The 19,372-nt window shown below is 42.5% G+C and overlaps 1 protein-coding gene across 1 annotated transcript in view; it reads left to right on the forward strand.

The window, feature by feature from the left end:
- PEX7 (peroxisomal biogenesis factor 7) overlaps nucleotides 1–13,405 on the forward strand; it is a 108,812-nt gene extending 95,407 nt beyond the window's left edge. The window contains exon 10 of the mRNA XM_056853834.1: nucleotides 13,281–13,405. Within this exon, the coding sequence (XP_056709812.1) occupies nucleotides 13,281–13,349 (69 nt within the window). The 3' untranslated portion in view covers nucleotides 13,350–13,405. The remainder of the gene's footprint in view (nucleotides 1–13,280) is intronic.
- The last annotated feature ends 5,967 nt before the right edge of the window (nucleotides 13,406–19,372 follow it).

The following is a 19,372-nucleotide window of genomic DNA, read 5'->3' on the forward strand; positions in this document are numbered from 1 at the left end:
GATGCTTACTTCCATATTTCTATATACCCTCACTGCAGGAAATTTCTCAGGTTTCCCCCTTTGGTTTTTCCCACAGTACTATGGGTCTTTTCAAAATGTGTTTCTGAGGTTGTTGCCTATCTAACACTGCAAGGGTGCACAATTTACCCCTATCTGGACGACTGGCTTCTGGTAGGGGATTCCTCCCCAACACTGGCCAACCAGGTGGCGTTGGTTCTCACGACTCTCCAACAGTTGGGTCTGGTTGTGAACTTCACTAAGTCCAGGCTAACACTGACCTAGTCTATTGAGTTCATTGGGTCTATGCTAGACTCTACGCTGGGTAAGGCCTTCCTACCCCAGTCCAGAATCACAGCCATCACTCGTTTGGCATCTCACTTTATCGCATGTAGATATCAACCAGTGGTTAGGGTACAGAAACTGCTTGGATTGATGGCATCCACCACGACAGTGGTGCCACTGGCCAGACTCCGTCTTAGATCCCTGCAGAACTGGTTTATTCGTAACTTTAAAATCAATGTGGAGCCTCAATGGCGGATGTTGTCCATCCCCCACAGAGTCACAGCATCCCTGCGATGGTGGCTTGATGTGGGCAACCTGCTTAAGGGAGTTCAATTCAGAGTAACATCTCATGATTTCCAACTGTTCACTGACCCCTCCCTTGGGGGATGGGGGGTGCATTGTCAACACCTATCTGTAAAATGGAGATGGTCTGCAGCAGAGTCTAGGCTGCATATAAATGTGTTGGAACTCAGAGCAGTGAAATATGCTCTTGCTTCCTTTGCAAAACTTCTCGCCGGCACCAATGTCATGGTGGCCACTGACAACACGGCCACAAAGTACTACCTCTGCAAGCAGGGAGGCAATGGTTCCATGGCCCTTTGCCAAGAGGCCATGCAGGTTTGGGAATGGGCCATCGCCCACAATGTATCCCTCACTGCCATGCTCATTGTAAGCATATCCAACGTGGCTGCAGATGCTCTCAGCCGCGATGCCTCTCTGCAGCAAGAGTGGTCCATACAGGACAAGTATCTCATCCCTGTGTTCACCCTGTGGGGTACCCCAGGGATAGGTTTGTTTGCCACATCCCTCAACACCAAATGCCCAGCCTTCTGCTCCAGGGCAGCAGCGGACCCTCGGTCCATAGGGGACACCTTCCAGGTCCAGTGGGGAAATGGGCTCTGGTATGCTTTCCCCCCGCTCCCTCAATTGGGAAGGACCATAGCAAAAATCCTTCCGGATCAGGCCTCCATCATTCTGATCACTCCTTATTGGCCCAAGCTCCCTTGGTTCCCCCTCCTCTGGAAACTGGCATGGGGGGTGTTTCTCCATCTCCCCCTGCAGGAGGACCTACTGTTGGTGGGCAGCGTTTGTCACTATGATGTTCCCACCCTCCATCTGATTGCGTGGCTCATCCTGCAATAGAGCAATGGTCAGTTAGGGTTGGGGATGTCCTGTTATCCTCCAGGAAACCCACCACCAGATGGTCCTATAACTCCAAGTGGACTCGTTTTTCTCACTGGGCGACTGCTAGAGGCCTTAGTCTGAACAGCTGCTCTCTGGCCAAGGTTTTTGATTACCCTTTGTCCCTCAAGGATTCGGGCCTTTCCAACACTTCCGTAAAGGTTCACTTGGCGGCCATCTCTGCCTTCCATGTGGATATTGACTCAGGATCACTTTTTTCTCACCCATAGTGTAAGAGGTTGCTTAAGGGTTTAAATAACATCTACCCTCTAGTCAAGCCATCTGTGCTCAAAGGAGCCTCTCCCTGGTTTTGGCCCAGCTCATGCAGAAGCCCTTTGAGCCTTTGAGCCACCTGTCCTCTAGACTTTCTGGCTTACAAAACAGCCTTCCTAGTGGCCCTTACATCAGCCCGGTGGGTCAGGGACTTAAGGACACTCCATCACAATGCCCCTTTCACTAAATTTCATAGGGATAGGGTTGTCCTGAGGCCCAGTATGGAGGACCTGCCCAAGATTCTCTCTGGTTTCCACCTGTCCCAGGACATTGTTTTTCCCGTGCTCTATCTCGACCCTCAATCTCAGTCGGACAGGGCCCTGCACATGTTGGATGTCAGGAGAGCCTTATTGTTTTACTTAGACCGCACATGCCAGTTTAGACAAGATACATCTTTATTTCCTTTGCGGGTGCCAACAAGGGCAAGGGTGTCACCACTCAGACTCTGTCCCGGTGGGTAGTCTCTGCTATTAAGAGAGCCTACCCAGAGGCTGGGAGGTCCTGTCCACTTTCAGTCCATGCCCATTCTACCAGGGCCCATGCCTCTTCGGCTGCCTTTGCTTCCCATGTGGATCTCCTGGATGTCTGCCGTGCTGCTACGTGGTCCACACCTTCAACGTTTGTCCGATGCTACCTGATGGACGTCGACTCAGGAGTAGATGCTACTGTAGGGAAAGCGGTGCTGAGCGCTATCCTCCAGTGATCAGCCTTCACACCCACCTCCACAGTAAGTAAGCGTGCTAATCTCCCATGTGGGACTGCAAAGAGGCCACAATGATGAAAAGTGTTGTTACAGAACTGTTGTTCATTGAGAGATTCTCTTTGCAGGCACACCTCCCTCCCGCCTTCCCCGCTGTGAGCTGACTCATTGCCTAGTGGGTCTGGGTACTGCGGAGGCAGAAGGAGAACTGAGGGAAAGATGCTCCCCGCCCCTCCATCACATGTCCAAAAGTGATATTGTGCCTCGCTTTATTTTAATCAATATTTATCTTCCCTCTACCGATAATGACAATTCACTAGATTCAAACTGGTCACTCCTTACCAATTTCGTCTCGAAAATCTCTCAAGATTTTCCAACGATCCCGACTTTCCTTTTAGGAGATTTTAATGCTCGGATAGGCCACGATACTCAGAAATGGGCACTTTCTATAGATCTAGATGATATAGAGCTTTCACCTCTGCAGCTGGGCTTGCCTCGCCATTCCCATGATTCCTGTTTTAACAAAGCGGGCTGCAAATTAATTGAATTTTGTATTGAACTTGATTTGATTACCTTAAATGGTCTCTGCCGATTTCCAGCTTCGCAGTATTTTACATTTAGTACGGGGCTAGGGAGGAGTGTGATTGACTCTGGAATTTGTTCCTGTAGATATCTACCCTTAGTCAACGATGTCTACATAGACTTCCGTACTGAAAGCGATCACCTCCCGGTTTTATTCTCCTGGCGATGCCCGTCTGAAAATTCTTCCCCACAAAATCCGCTATCTGCACTGCAGGCCATTATGAACTTGAAAAGAATTAAATGGTCTGACTCTATGAGAATTTCCTCTTCCACTCTTCTCCATTCTAAAGAATTGCTGGCCCAGAAATCATCAATCTTGAACTCTGACTCACATACGGAGATATTATCAGCTTTCTCCCAGATTGAAAAGCACTGCTTTTCATTGGCCGAACCACTTCAGACTAATTCTATCAAGTCTGCATCATGGTTCGACAAGGAATGCCTAGCACATAAAAGATCCCTAAGAATCCTGTTTAGGAAAGCTAGTATGAAGGATCCCTGTGTCAGCTACGATGATTCTTTACATACAAAAAGTTGTACTTAAACCTAGTTACTAAAAAGAAGAAATTCTTCTTTCAAGATAGATGGTCACATTTGCTTTCGTCTCTTAAGTGTAGAAACAGTAAAACCTTTTGGGAGGCTATTGCAACCCCAGCTTCCTACAACTCTCTTCCCGATGTCAGTATCCCTCCCCAAGTTTGGGTAGAACATTTCCCCAAGTTTTTCAATTCTCACACTAACCATGTGTTTAATTCTGATGAATCTATGCACTTAACTTACCCTAGATGGCCAGCTGTAGATGTTGAGGAAATTCTTGAATTAATAGGTAATCTGAATCCAGGCAAAGCCCCAGGTCCTGATGGACTCCTGGCCGAATTGTTTAAGGCATCTATTGATTGGTGGGCTCCACTCCTTGCCAAACTATTCACATCTATTGACCTGTATGGCATCTTGCCAAACTCCTGGCTAAATTCAATAATAATTCCTATTTTTAAAAGGGTGATCCAACTCTTCCTGATAACTTCCGTCCCATCAGTCTTCTAGTCTTGGGCAAACTGTACGCGAAACATCTAGAACAGCGTCTCCTTAGCTGGGTAAAGGAAACCGCAATAATAGGCCCAGAGCAAATCGGCTTCTCCAGAAACAGATCAACCTTGGACCACTGCCTGGTTCTTGCCACAACTGCAGAAAAGTATATGAAAATGGGTTGCAAGAAACTCTGTCGCTTTTATTGACCTAAAATCTGCCTTCGACTCCATTATTAGAGATAAACTTTGGTCTAAGCTGTCTAGTATGGGAATTGACCCTCGCCTTTTATTCCTTTAAAAAAAACTCCACTCATCCACAACATGCCAAGGAAAATATTCTTCAAACGGTGGCCTTACTGATAAGATCCCATTTAATAAGGGTGTGAAGCAAGTTTGTATACTTGCTCCACTTCTTTTTAATTTTTTTCTGTCAGACCTGGCTTGTTCTTTAGAGCCTATTAATGGACGCCCTCCTAAATTGGGAGGCAAAGCCGTTCCTATTCTTTTATATGCCGATGACACCGCTATTTTATCCTACTCTAAAATCGGACTCAAACGCTACTTAAGTGCATTTGAGGAATACTGTCATCTAAATCTTCTTAAAATTAATTACTCTAAGTCTAATGTGCTTTTTCAAAAAAATGGTCGCCCACCAGCTGGCGTATTGGTCAGGCCAAAATCCAACAGGTGAAGAGTTTTAAATATCTCGGCATTACTTTTAATTATAACCTTAAATGGGCAGTTCATAGATCCAGGATTATCAAACTAGGGAGAATCTCTTCAAACCAACTGATGTCCTTCTTTATAAGGGTAACCAGTATGTCCCCGCCGCAGTTAAGTTATTCAACTCCAAAATCTTACCCCAGATTCTGTACGGTGTACCTATCTGGGCCAATGCATTCAATTGGGACTTAGAATCCATTCAAGCTAACTTTTTTAGAAAAATTCTTGTTCTCCCTCAGTGTCTCTTATTATGCTATTACCTCTGAACTTGGTCAAAGCTTGTGTGAAACCAAGGCATGGCTGCTAACCATTCGTTATTGGCTTAAACTGTTTTTTAGAACAGAGCGTGGTTCTCTGATGTCTCTGCTGCTAAAAGAATTTCATAATACCTCCTGGGATTGTCTAATTCTGTCTAAAATAAGATTATCTGGAGCCTCTGTGGAAGACCTGGCTTTAACTACTGAGGCCCATATTTTTAAAATTGTTAAAGAGCGTTTCTTGGATATGGAGCGTCAGACGTTACTCCCCACTCAACCCTTGGTCTGCTCCTCAGCAATGTTGGGTGTCAAGAATTTAACCAACAATATTCCCCATTATTTTCACACTCTGGACATCCCACCCCTCCGCAGAGCCTTCTCTCTCACTAGGGTTAATGCCTTTCCTTCAAGGATGCTATATGGAAGGTATCAACAAATACCAATCCAGGAAAGGACTTGTCCCTGTGATACCTATTCCCTGGACTCAGTTGATCATATTCTGTTGGTCTGCCCTCTATATGAAACACCCCGTGGGAAATGGTTAAAAAATTGGCTTCTTTCCAAATATCTACCCAAGCAAAACGTCAATTTTTATTAAATGACTCCTTATTCGGAGGTTACTGTAGATGTTGCCAATTTTCTAGTGGAAGTGATGAAAGTTCAAAAAGCCCAAAGTTTGTAATTTCTATTTTTGGAATTTACTGGCCTATGTTTTTAACTTAATGTACCTTCTGTAACAATTGTAATATTACGTATGCCATTAAAGGTTTCATTCATGTGTCCAAAAGGGCGGGAGGGGAGGGGGAGCAATCCTTGTTGCTGGGCTAAAAAGAAGCTTTCTAAGCGTTCCTCGGCAGGCCTGCGCAAGCGCAGTTCCCTTGTGTGCCTGCAAAGAGGACCACTCAATGAACAACAGGTACAGGTAAGCAACACTGTTTTACTGGAGAAGGGTTCCTAGAAATTTGACTTAATACAACAGTATGAGTCCTTCTTCCAGTAATGTCTAATAGTAATTCTTCATGCAGATTTCAAAATATCTGATCACAGGAAATAATAGACCTGTTACAATTTGTCGGTTTCTAATATCAGTGCGGGGGGACCTTCCCTAATCCAATCTGTAACTGGAAGTCTGTTTTTCATCTTTCAAGTAAAATAAAGAACCATTTTTAATGAAAATAATTTCCCAGGTCGTTAGCTTTAAGCCTTAATCAGTTGTTACATTTTAATGCTTGATTTCAAGGAAGACCACAATGCTATAAATCAAAATTTACCATGATTAATTCATACAATAATTTCCTTAATCTGCCTCTCTATTGCAACTTCCATCCTTTTCTTTGTACCTCGTGAGAAGCTGAAAGGTCATAGCCATTTTTTTTCTAGTAAAAGCTTCTTAAAGATATTGGCCCTGATCCAGCTAGTTAATTGTGACCAGAGCCCATTGAAACCAATATAGCAAATTAGACAGCAGGACTAAATTACAACTATCTTTTGCTGGATCATGGCCACAGAGAGCACTGGAGACTGCATAACAAAGTCACATGCCATCATAATGAATGTTCTGTCTAAAGCCTACAAATGTCTTCCATTCTCATCTGGTAAACAGAAGTGATAGTTGGCTAGGAGATGGAAAACAATGAAGAAAATACACTACTTTTGTGTGGCAGCTGAATGTCCCAAACTATCTGAATGTGGCCACTTTCAGAGTTGGGGTAGTTTGTTAAATGGGCCATTGTTGTGTCTTGTTGTAGCTATTATAGTATTCTTTCTTGGGCCTGCGGGCTACCCAAGTAGGCACTCTTTTCCATCTGTTATTTCCTGATGCAGAGGGGGCATGTTATCAAAGATGCTAAATCCAAGTTATTCATATTGATACAATGATAAATGACATGTATTTAACTGCTGATGGGCATGCTATATAATTAAGATAAATGGCAGTTTGACACTTAAAGACAATATGAATGCCACTTACAAGTATAGTTTCTTGCATGAATTACAAGTTTATTAAAAATGTGCTTCTGTGGAATGTGCAGTTTGAACCCAATCTTAGTTAATCCAGTTTGAAACTGTTTTGTTTGGTATGATGATTGCTAGGACAATAACAGCTATGTTGTGTTGTCACATTTCTATACTGGTACATATCACATGGCAATGAGAGGAAATTGTGTCAGTGAAGAGGCTTTAGGATTTCTCTTCTTGGAGGTTGTGTTTAACTTAGCATTTGTTGGGCTTAAAGTGAAAGGTCATTAATGATCAGTTCAGACATTCACCAACACCGCTCCACATACGAAGTTCCTCCACATACGAAGTTTTATAAGAATTTGTTATTTTATACTTCGGAGCAAATTTTGGATTTGCAGCCATACTTATGTCATTCCTCTAGAACAGTGTTTCCCAATCTTTTTTCACTTGTGCAGCCCATTTCCATAAGCTATACCACTCATTTTACCACAATGTTGATAATTAATATGTATAATTTTTTACTGGTCTGACTGACTGTATTAATAAATTTAATTTGAGTTGATTATAATTAATATAGTTGCTGTTATTTCAAATTTATATGTTGTAACTGTAAATAAATAGCCCAATAATTATGCCTTTATTTTGCTGGCTCACACTGGCAGCCCAAGAGCTACAAACACCAAATCCAACCCAGATGCTGAATATGAAGAAAATGCACCCTCCTCCGGAATGGGGGGGGGGTCCAAGTGTCCAAAGATGCTCTGAAAAAAACACTGTGGCCCACCCCTGCTTCCCATTTGTCATCAGTGCCAGGGGAGGAGTCAGAAACGACACCTATGCTGCCATTCTGCACTGATTTCTTCCCCCCTTCCACATTCCTCCCTACAAATAAACAAACAACAGTCCCCGTGAAGTGGAGGGGAAAGGGAAGGGGGACATTCACGTGCCGGGTATTTTATGACTTGACAAGGCATGGCCCCATTTTCTACCTCTGTAAAGTGAAACTCACTCAAGGGAAATCCCATTTCTGTTCTTTGGAAGGGCCGGTGTGGTATAGGAGAACCAGTGTGGTGTAGTGCTTAAGAGCAGTGGTTTGGAGTTGTGGACTCTGATCTGGTGAACCGGATTGGTTTCCCCACTCCTCACGTGTAGCCAGCTGGGTGACCTTGGGCCAATCACAGCTCTCAACCCCACCTACCTCACAGGGTAGTCTGTTGTGGGGAGGGGAAAGGGAAGGTGATTGTAAGCCGGTTTGATTGTGCCTTAAGTGGTAGAGAAAGTCGGCCTATAAAAACCAACTCTTCTTCGTCTTCTTCTTCTTCTACTACTACTACTACTACTACTACTACCTGGCAACCCAATCCTTTCACTCCAGTAAGCCAAAAGAGCACAGCCTGTCAACTACCCCTCCCACAATATATAACCTGCACTGGGCTGCTTTTATGTAAAAAAAAAAATAGGGAAACATTTCATAACACCCAGAATGCATCCCCAAGCCCAGACGTGTGGTGGTGGGGATGCCCCAGAGAAGTAGGAACCAGCCCCAACCACTTGGGCCAAGTGTCTGTTGCAGCTCCTGGGGAATGACAGAGCAGCCCTCGGCGGCCTTTTGGCTTTCATCTGGAGAGAAGGGCAGCTATGATGATTGGGGGAGGGGTGTTCCTGGCAGGGCCAGGCGAGAGCATGAGGCAGCAGAGTGGCCAGCATCCACGCGCCTTCCCTGTAGAAAGCCATGCTGTGAACAGAGCATGGCCGCTTCTCGGCCAGTAGCAGCAGCAATGGCAGGTTTTAGATCCCACACGTGTGGCTTATGACTGAGGCTCCTGGCTTGCTGCTGTCATGAAGTGCTCTCGCCAGCCTTTGTTGGGCTCGCGCAGGCACCTTTAGGCCTCCGCTCGCAGCCAGCCATCGATGGAGCCTGGCAATCTCCTCCTCAGAGTCCAAGGAGCAGCACCAGCAGCAGGCTCCTCCGCTTCACCCCTCACTGGATACCAGGTGGAAGAAGCCAACCACAAGGCGCACCTGGGCTCTCTCTTCGCCACCACTGCACACCATCCCAGAGCACACCAGAACCTGCTGCAGTTGCCTCCTCCAGCCAGTTCTTCTACAGCATGTGTGCTTTTTTCAGCCATTACTCATTTTTTTCCTGCGTACCCCTAAACATCCTGGTGCGTACCCCTGGTTGGGAATCACTGCTCTAGAAGAACCATTTTTCCTGTGCTACTCTTCCCTTTTAATTTGTTCTACACTCATCAGCATGCTGTAGCATCATATGGATTCTATGTTTGAAAGAACAATTTCAACCACGGTGAAAGAATACAGTATTATATTCTTACAAATATAGTGCTACAGTTGGAAATTGAGCTTTTTTCTAGCTAATGATGGATGCTTCATAGAAAGAAAAGCTTCACTAACAGGTCTACCCATGTCAGAGCCATTGAGTGAACCATTCTTTTGCACTCCTTTGAACCTGCCAGTGCTGAAAAGGCTTAAAGGAGCACGGTAGCATTTCACCCCAGACCTGCAGCTGGCACTAGTACATCTACTGGGATGGAAGTGCTTCATGTGCCACTTTGATTTGGATGGTGCTACGTTTGGTTACTAAAACCAAAGTGGTGTAGTTGGTTAGAGTGTCAGATTTGGATCTGGGAAACCCAGGTTTGAATCCCCAGTCTGCCATGGTGGTTCGCTGGATGACCTTGGGCCAGTCACACATACTCAATCTGACCTACCTAGGATAAAACAGTGGAGAGAAGAATGATGTAAGCCGCCTTGGGTCCCCATTGGGGGAGAAAGGTGAGGTATAAATGAAGCAAACCCATCCATCCATCCATCAGTCAATCAGTGAGGTAAGTGAATGAATGAATTCTCAGATTTTTAGCCCACCCTTCCTCCCAGGAACTCATAGTAGTATACATGGGTTTCCGCTCCTTTATTTTAACCTCACTATAGCTCTACAGTAGTTTAGATGAAGGAGATTGCCCCAAGTAACATCCAACAAGCTTTGTAGATGAGCAGGAATTTTAACCCAGGTCTCTCAAGTCCAAATTCAATACCCTATCTGCTACAGAATATTAGTTCTCAAGTTACTGTAATAGAGCATTGCACTGTATCTGGAAACCCCAGATTCACATTTCACTTGGTTGACTTGGTTTGCCTTGGGAAACCATGAGAATAATACTGTGGGAATAATAGTGATCCACACTCCAAAACTGTTGTGAGAATGAATGATATGATAAAATGCGGCTGCCAAAACTGAGCTTTAGGATTATGTGAATCTTTTAAAAAAATAACTATTGCTCAGACTTTGTTAACTGGTATTTTCTCCTTTTGTTGGTCAAGTGATCTATTGCCAAGCAACAGACTGCGTCTTTTTAGGCCCACATGTTATTCTTTTTGTAGCATAGGTGTCTATTGACTCATCACAATGCTTTCTGCAAGGATTGATTTGCGTCTGTTAGACTTCAAGGGATCACAAATATTTATCAGAATTATTTCCTGTTCGTGTTTTCTTTGCTGCCATTGCTTAGTTACGCTTCAGGTTTTCAGAGTCTTATCAGAAATGGAGCTGGACTGAATTATGCAAAATGGGCCTCAGAAGTCTGCATTTTGTAGAAACCCTGTTTGCTCTCCCTGTGATCTGATGAACTTACTCTGTTACTGTATTTGTGTTCAGAAGCTGCTCCATGGTTCTAATTAAGCTGATCACAGGTGGGAATTCCCCAAGGATTTTGCAGATGGTGCCAATGTATTGTTTCCTCTCAGCAACTGGATGTACTAAAGGAGACGTACCTGCTTTTTAATGTCCAAATATGATGCTTAGAAGAAACCCTACTGTATGAGTGCTGCAGTCTACAAGAAATCAATAATGAAAACAATTTTTTTTTTTGTTAAATTACATAAGGCACATATTTCACAGCTGGGGAATTTGTTTCCTCCGTTAGAAAAACATAACTCACGGAATAATAGCCAAATCTTTTTCTCAGCTTTATACCTTACTGTACTAATTGGATTTAAAATTGGGATAATTCTGTTTTATAACAGACTAATAATTTACAGGTATAATCTTTGAGCTTTTTTTGTTTAAGGCAAAATCCTGATGAGAAAAGGACAGTTTTATAAATATACTAAGCAGTATCATTAACTTGATTTCTGTGGAAAGCTCTTTTAGAGCTGTGGCAAGTTCTTTGGCCCTTTAGCTGTCCCAATACATCATTCAGTTATCTAGCTGTCATTCTGGTATCTATCCATTCTTTTTTCTACAGTTTGGCTATAGAACTTTAATTACATTATCCAGTATGATTCATTTTGTACAGTACTTTTCCCTCTAAAATGTATAGGTGTTTCCTGATCCTGATTGTAATTTCCTTTAGGTCTGTAATATTGGTGTTTGCATTTGCTCTTACAAGTCTAATAAGATTATGTTAATTTGATGACGAGACTAGTTCAGTCAACATTACATTCCCCTCAGGCCAGAGAAGGTCCCGCTGCCCTTTGCACTTTCTTATTTATATTGAGAAAATCTGTGTTGGGAACAGGAAAGATAATGGCTATAGGCCATTACATTTTTGTAATGTAGGCAAAGTATTGTGAAGGTCTGAAATTTTCCTCTGTTGAAAAACCTAGATTTTTCCTTGTTGTTCATGTGTCTCATCCAAGCCTTCCAAAATTCTTCCCTTCAACAATTTTGTGGCCACAGCAAAATTGGCTTTCAAAACGGGTGAGGCATAGTCACCTGAGCTGCCTTCCCTGCAAGATTATTTGGAGACCTCCTTCCTAAGAGTGAGGTGAGAACAGTGAGGGATGGGAGCAAAACTTCCTCTCCAATTGCTCATAAAAACAATCCATAAAAATATTGCAGTGGACCAGGTGGAGTAAATAACTGTAGAATAGGTACAATCAGATGCTCTGAAACACCTGTCAAGATCAAATGCCTTGCATAGATTTCTAAAAGAGAGCAAGGAAGAGCATTCATACACCTCATGGAAAGTACATATTGAAACCTTTTAGACATTTTAGCCTCTCTCAGTTTTGAGTTTGACTCCCTCAGACCTCAGCAGGCATGTCGTACAGGAAAATCATTCAAAGTGTTGATTCTCATAAGGCCCTAAATGGCTTGGGGCCAGGATGGCTTAAGGACCGCCTCTTCCCATACTGCCCAGCCCCACCAGTTCAGATTCTTCTGCCCAGCTTTCAGTGCAGGAATGTAAGGCCTACAAATGGGAGGTAGATGGCAGTCAGAGAGGGGGCTTTTTCATTGGTGGCTTATCACCTATTGAATGTCCTTCCTCTTGGAGCTCACCTGGCACCTACCCTACTATCTTTTAGGCACCAGGCCAAAACATTGCTTTTCCCCCAAGCTTTTAAGTAAGGGGTTGAGCTTTCAGATTGTTTTTATCTTCTCTAGTTTGAGAACTATGTTTAATGGCTTGTTTTTATGTTCTGGTTGGGTTTTAACAGCTGTGTGGTTTTTTGTATTGTTTTAGTTGTGAGCTGCCTCAAGCAGGTCTCTGGAGAGTCAGCATGTAAATTTTCCAAATACATAAATATGTTATCTAAGGGTTTTATGTGTCAACTACTTAAGCAACTTGTTATTTTAATAAATTTGATTGATATAATCATTTAGTGTGGTAATATATTTGACATTTGATTGAGAGGGTGGAGTGCATATTTTTCAAATGTTTAAAACTATGACCATTCCTATACTGTGTACATTTTTGTATCAATCCCGATTGTAAAATTTTCATAGGTCTAAAAATTGTTCCAAATTCTGATAGCCTTGTTTCCTGAATCAATACAGGAAAATTTCTCCACCTTTACTGAGACCTCAATTAGAGTTGATTGTCAGAACTGTCTGAATTAGAATAACAGAGTAAAAAGCTCCTGGATCTTCCTTACAGCAGTCACATACAGGATGTATCTGCTCACAAAGCTCTGCCAAATTGGGTAGAATAGTATTTGAAGGAACTATAGATTATTTAATCTTTAAGAGAGCCCTTATTTCAGTTTACACAGAGAATTACAGTAGTTATTAGAATGCTATTTAATGTTTCCTTTAAATGCCTGGCATTGTTTTCTGAAGGAAATCATTTTGTAATTTATGTGACTAGACGTTGCTTCATTGCAGCCTTGTAGGTATGTTGCGCTAAATTGGTAGGCAGAATAAGCAATGAAAGCCAACAAATACAAAGATCATATAGGTATCTTTTTCTGTTCACAATACTATAATTTATTTTAGCTTTTGTCTTTTCCCCCCAGCATCTCTGTAAAGTGAATTGTGTTTTCTCTCCATAGGTGGCAGACTGTGCTTGGGATGAGACAGTGAAGATCTATAGCCCTTCTTCATTGGTAATTTCTGCATAGAATGAAATACTCCATGGAAGACCACAAATTTGGAAGGAATCACTTCCAGTTTCCCAGGGCAGGACAGAAAAGTCACAGGATGTATTGGAGTCTTTATCACCTTTTTATTTCTTAAAATGTAATTTTATGTTTTAAATGGAGACATGTTGTTAACAGCAAGTTCGAATAGCTTTTTTCATAAAGCTACATTGGGAGGGGGGACGACGACTGCAGAACAATCATGTGCTGTGGAGATGGATAGATGAGGAGGAGGTGAAAAACCCTAGTAGTCTTCTCTGTGGGTCTGGTAAGCTGTATATGATAAGCAAACATGTAAATATTGAGTGATTTAATGCAAGTGTCCAACATCTGCCATAGGAAAAGAAATGCAAATGGCTGTGTAAGTTGACTACCCATCTCTGTTTAAATGTGGTGTTTATGACACAGACACATAGCATCAATCTGATGTATAAAGCATTCACTTGATCTCACTCTGGATACGTTTTGTTGTTGACCCCACCTTATACCATGGTGCCTATTGCTGATGAACAGTAAATTACACACCATTATCTAACTCCGCTTCATTCAACTTTTGTTTGTTTATTTTAGTCAGGAAATTTTTTTATCAACAACGGTATTTTGGGTTTTTGTCTGTGAGCCAATGACATCGTGTTACAGACAATCTCAGGATCCAAGCCACCACAAGGGAAGGACCCAAAGGGGTAATGAGACCGAGTCCCCTGCATGCCTGGGGGAGCGGGGAGTTAGTGGCTGGAAAATAAGCTAAGGGTGGGAAAGCAGCCATTTGACTCTTGCAAAGCAGTGGGCTGTGGCAGAACTTAAAAACAAACAAATGTTGGGTGGTTACTTTTCCAGTTGGGTAAAGGTTCCACCCTTCTCAGGATCCTATTAATGGAACTTCATGTCTCCTGAATAAATTATGTGTACATGTGTACATATTAGATAGTACAAGTTTGAACACCTTTAAAAGCTGTAAAGACTGTCCATTCTTATTTTCTGATTATGATCCAAATCATCTCCAATGGAGACATTTAAAGAATGGTTTGGGTTCCCCCCCTCCCCCAGCTGATCTGGGGGAAACAAAGCTTTGTTTTGATTTTTGTTTAAAATAGATTTGACTCCTGGGGTCAGTTTTGACCATCTTTATGCTGTGGAAATATCCAACATTTGCTGACTATTTGTTGAGAAGAAATCCCTGAAATTATGAGGGAGGAAGAGATCTAATTTAGAAATCTAGCCCTATTTGGGGCTCCACACACTGGGGTCTGTACTATTTTGGGGAAGACATAGTGTCACTGTTTTAAATATCTGATACAGGTGAAGTCCATAATACATAGCTAAAATCAGATTGCTGTGTACACGCCATCTGGTAGCTACTGCAAGCAAAATTTTGTCATTCTAGTCTAGGATTCTGGGTATACAGTCCGAGTGCACAAGGAGCTCCAGTGTTGCACCTGAAGGAACACATCTGTGGGTACTTCATAAAAAGCTGCTCTTAGTATAGGAGCTTTATGCCTGTCAATGATCTATTGGGCTAGAATAGATGTCTGAATCTTACTATTTACGGGTTTATATGTTGCATTAAAAATGAAAGATCTATTCTCTGTTGTTCTTGATAGAATATTGCAAAAGATGTACAGGTATTTGTGACACTTAGCCAGTGAACTGAGAAATTACACAGAACCATAAAAAGCACTGCATACAGCTTTTGGTAATACTCAAGGCAATAAATGCAATAAAACTGATAATTTCAAGCCTTAATAGTCCTTTCCTTTATTTCCTACCCCAGTAAACTGTGCAAGCAACTGGTAGAGAAGACAGAGTAATCTAAAATACTCTGTAAATCCTAATATTATGAAAATCAGAATAGTCAAAAGAATAGTTTTCAGGGTGATAGGCTGTTACGAACTGAAAAGCTAGAGAAACGTCACATATGAGAGCACAAAGATCTAAAACTATAGCTGCAACTTTGATGGAAAGAGATGCCGGTGCCTGGTCTTCACTTCAACAGACAGAGCAAAGTCTTCTGTTTTATTGTCTTCATTTACTGACTCCCATGCTGCTGAGACCAGATGTCCTCTTTGAAAAATGAGAAAATCAAGCCACGGATGTGTGCATTAAATAAACACAGTGTGGCTGTTAAACTTTAACAAATAATTTCTAAAGCAGAAAAAGAATACATGCATCTTGCAGCATAGTGAAAAATGTTTCATCTGCAGTAATTGAAAGCTCATTTTTAATTCTTTAAGCATGATCATTTTTGTTTAAGTAGTGGCTTTTAAGGATCACAGCAGTTGCTTATACTTCTTTAGCAGCTGCATTCAGAAGTGGCCTTTTAAGCACAAATGTCATTAGTGTTTAATCCTTATTTTAAAGGGCACGGTAAAGTTCTTTCATATTTTTCCTTTGCATTTTTACACATGCCGCGAAAATGTGATATTTCTACTAAACTGCTCTGAGTGTTTTATCACAGTATGCTTTTAAATCATTGTAATTCCACATTGAAATTAGTACCAATTCAATCATTACTTACCGCAGTATAGACTCTTTGAAATAATTGGTTTCATCTGTGTGAGTGTCCAGTAAACCAGCTCTAGGCAAGATTAAAGGGTGTTTGCCATTTTATTTTTCCAAGTAGTTCCTGGCCTAATTAGTTCTGGGCATCTTTTAGAGAACTGATAGTGTTCCATAGGGCACTATGACAAGTTTGATCAACAATTTGTACCAGTGTGGTATAATGGTCAAGCTGTCAGGTTAGGATCCTAGGTTTAAATCTCCATGAAGCACACTGGGTGACCTTGGGCCGGTCATACTTGTTCAGCCTAGCCCTATTTCCCAAGGAGGTTGTGATAATAACAAGGAGGAAGGAAGAATGTATACTGCCCTGAGCAATTTGCAAGGATCAGTAGAGTAAAATCCGATGGATAGTTCTGTGGGTAAAAATCTTGCATCTATTTTGACTGGGTTCCTCCAGGATATTAATGTCTGATGCTGTGGACAATGCCTTTGGAGCAAACCATCCATGCTCTGGATTCTTCTTCCTCATGGCTGATATTAATTTGCCATAAGAAATTGGCTGAGGTCCTTAGGCTGCTGGTGAACACTCCTTGGAGAGTAGGAATGGTCCCTGGGCCTCCAAAAGAGGCAATTGTACAGTCACTCCAGAATCTGAACCCCTTCATGGATCTGTTTGATTGCTTGGTAACATCCTAGATATGTGTTTCATATTCCTTTTCTTGGCAAATAATACAGCAGGAGGTAATGGATTATATCCAGACCTACCTCAATCTGCCTTCAAACCTAGCTTTGGGACAGCAAGTGCCTTAGTCACACGAATAATGACCTTCTCTAGAAGGTAGATTAAGGAGCGAATCTCTAGATTCTCCTGGACCTCTCAGTTGCTTTTTGATAACATCTGGAGACTCTGGCAGGGTTTGAAAAGGGGTTTTTTTCTTGTCAATTTACTGAAGGTGATAATGAGAGAGTCCCGCTCTGCCCAGGGGAGGGTTGCATGGGCTGCTGCAGGTCTCCCATCCTGTTGAACATACGGAATTACTTGGGAGAGGATTTGGCGTTCCATGCCATCAGTATGTTGATGACATTCAGTTACAAGCCACCATGGCATAGTGGTAAGAGTGTCAGACTAGGATTTAGGAGACCTGAGTTCGAACCTTGACTGCCATGGAAGCTTGCTGAGTGATCTTAGGCCAGTGACACACATTTAGCCTAACCCACCTCACAAGATTGTTGTGAGGATAAAATGGAGGAGGGAGTGATGTAAGATGCTCCATTGGGAAGAAAAGCACAATCTAAAATAAATTAATTAAAAATTATGTCTCTCCTCAAATCCTACAGAGGTAGCAGAATCACTGAGTGCATGCCTAAAATCGGTAATGGGCTGCAGAGGGCTAAGGCACTGATGCTCCATCTCAGGCAGGTGGGGCTTGTGTAAGTAGGTCACTTGATCAGACAGGAATGGCCTACTCCTCATGTGAAGAAGCAGAACTGCTGCTTGGAAGTGCTGTAGGACCTAGCCGTGCTGCTTAAGGTTCAGATAGTTGGAGGTTGTTACCTGGGGACTAAAAAGACTATATGTGTGGGAGGTTTTTTCACAAGTACCCCTTCATTATTTATTGAATGTCCCATCCTGTTAATTGTATCGACTCACTCTGTGTAATTTGTCTTGAGTCCCAGTGAGAAAGGCGGACTTCTAAATAACATAAATAAGTTCCAGGGTAAAGGGATGCTTGAGCCTGTGTTTACACAAGTGCAGTCAGCTACACTTTATGACTGGGGAAGGCAATGGCAAGCCTTCCCCACAGTCTGCACAGTCTTACACAGTCTGCTTAGTAAACATCGGGATGTGACGTCACCCCATGGGTCAGTAAAGACCCGGTGCTTGCACAGTAAAGACCCGGTCCTTTATCTTTTTACACAAGTGCAAACCTGGGACAGTACAAAATATTGTCGAAGGCTTTCACTGTCGGAGTTCATCAGTTCTTGTAGGTTATCCGGGCTGTGTGACCGTGGTCTTGGTATTTTCTTTCCTGACACAGCTGCTGGTGAAACGTCAGGAAAGAAAATACCAAGACCACAGTCACACAGCCCTGATAACCTACAAGAACTGGGGCAGTACCTCAGAAAGTAGGAGAGAAAGGGAGATAGTAATGTTTTATTTGTTATTAAAGAAGAAGAGTTGGTTTTTATACCCTGCTTTTATCTACCAAAAGAAGTCTCAAAGTGGCTTTCAATCACCTTCCCTTTTTCTCCCTCCCAACAGGAGGTAGGTGGGGCTGAGAGAATTTGGAGAGTACTCTGACTAGCCCAATATCACCCAGCAGGCTGCATGTGGAGGAGGGGAGAATTGAACCTGGTTCACCAGATTAGAGTCCGCCACTCATGTGGAGGAGTGGGGAATCAAACCCGGTTCTCCAGATTAGAGTCCACTGCTCTTAACCACTACAGCAAACTGGCTCTCATATATATATGTGATCCTAATAACAGGATTTAAGTTGAAGGAAAGAAACCTATTGAGGAAGACAATACAATGTACAAACTTGTGGAATTATTAGAGCCACAAGTAACTGGATTAAATAGATTCACAAAGCATTCAACTAGCAAATAGGATGATTCTTAGTGATAGTTGTCCTACTTATGCTAGATGTATCCTCCCTTGAGCTAGTACAGGAAGTCAGAACCCTCAGTGTTGTTACAAGTGTGGCGCATCCCCAGAGAGAGCAAGGAGGTAAGTAGGGGGACAAGGATTGGGGATTGGCTTTTAGCAGGACTTGGAGAGGAAGAGGAAAATAGGTCTAGGAGAAGATTAGTTTGGGGGAAAGAAATTGGGAGAAGAAGGGGGAGCATATTAAAACAGAGCAGAGTTTCATACCTTGCCTGACCCAGTAGTCTCAACAAAGTTGCAGAGGTCTGAAGTAGTGAGGGAAAGGCCCAAGCAGGAAGGGGGTCTCAGCTCCTGAGTATCCAGTGAGGGAAGAGCAATCCTAGGATGAGATGGAACCTAGCATGCGGGCTTCAGGGGTGTTATACTCTATTTACCTAGGTATATACTATTGGGATCACACTGTCATTGGTCATAAGTTGGGATCCTCTTTGCTATTTGGGTCAAACCTTTGGTTCCATCTAGTGATTTAGGGTGTTTTGCAATTGAAGGAATGTTAGAATCATTAGAGAATCTGTCAGAATCTGTGTTAGCATTGGCAGATTTGAAATTTTCTTTGTGAGGGGTATTAATGTACCATAACTCTAGGAGAAGTAATGGGAGAGGAAGGTGGGTCTGCCTGACATTGTTTAGTTACCGGGTCAACAGGTGTGACTTATGCATCCCAACTAGGGCTGTTGAATTTTAAAAAAATTGGTATCATTCGGATTTGGCTGAATTCGGCCCATTTAGATTCGGGATATGCCGAAGTCCGAACTCCCCCACTTCGGGTCCATGCAATTCGGCGGGATTTCAAAGTTTGGGAAAAAATTTCGGCCGAATAAATCCATTAAAAACACAACCG

This window comes from Euleptes europaea, chromosome 7 (genome assembly GCF_029931775.1).
Source record: "Euleptes europaea isolate rEulEur1 chromosome 7, rEulEur1.hap1, whole genome shotgun sequence".
NCBI lineage: Eukaryota > Metazoa > Chordata > Lepidosauria > Squamata > Sphaerodactylidae > Euleptes > Euleptes europaea.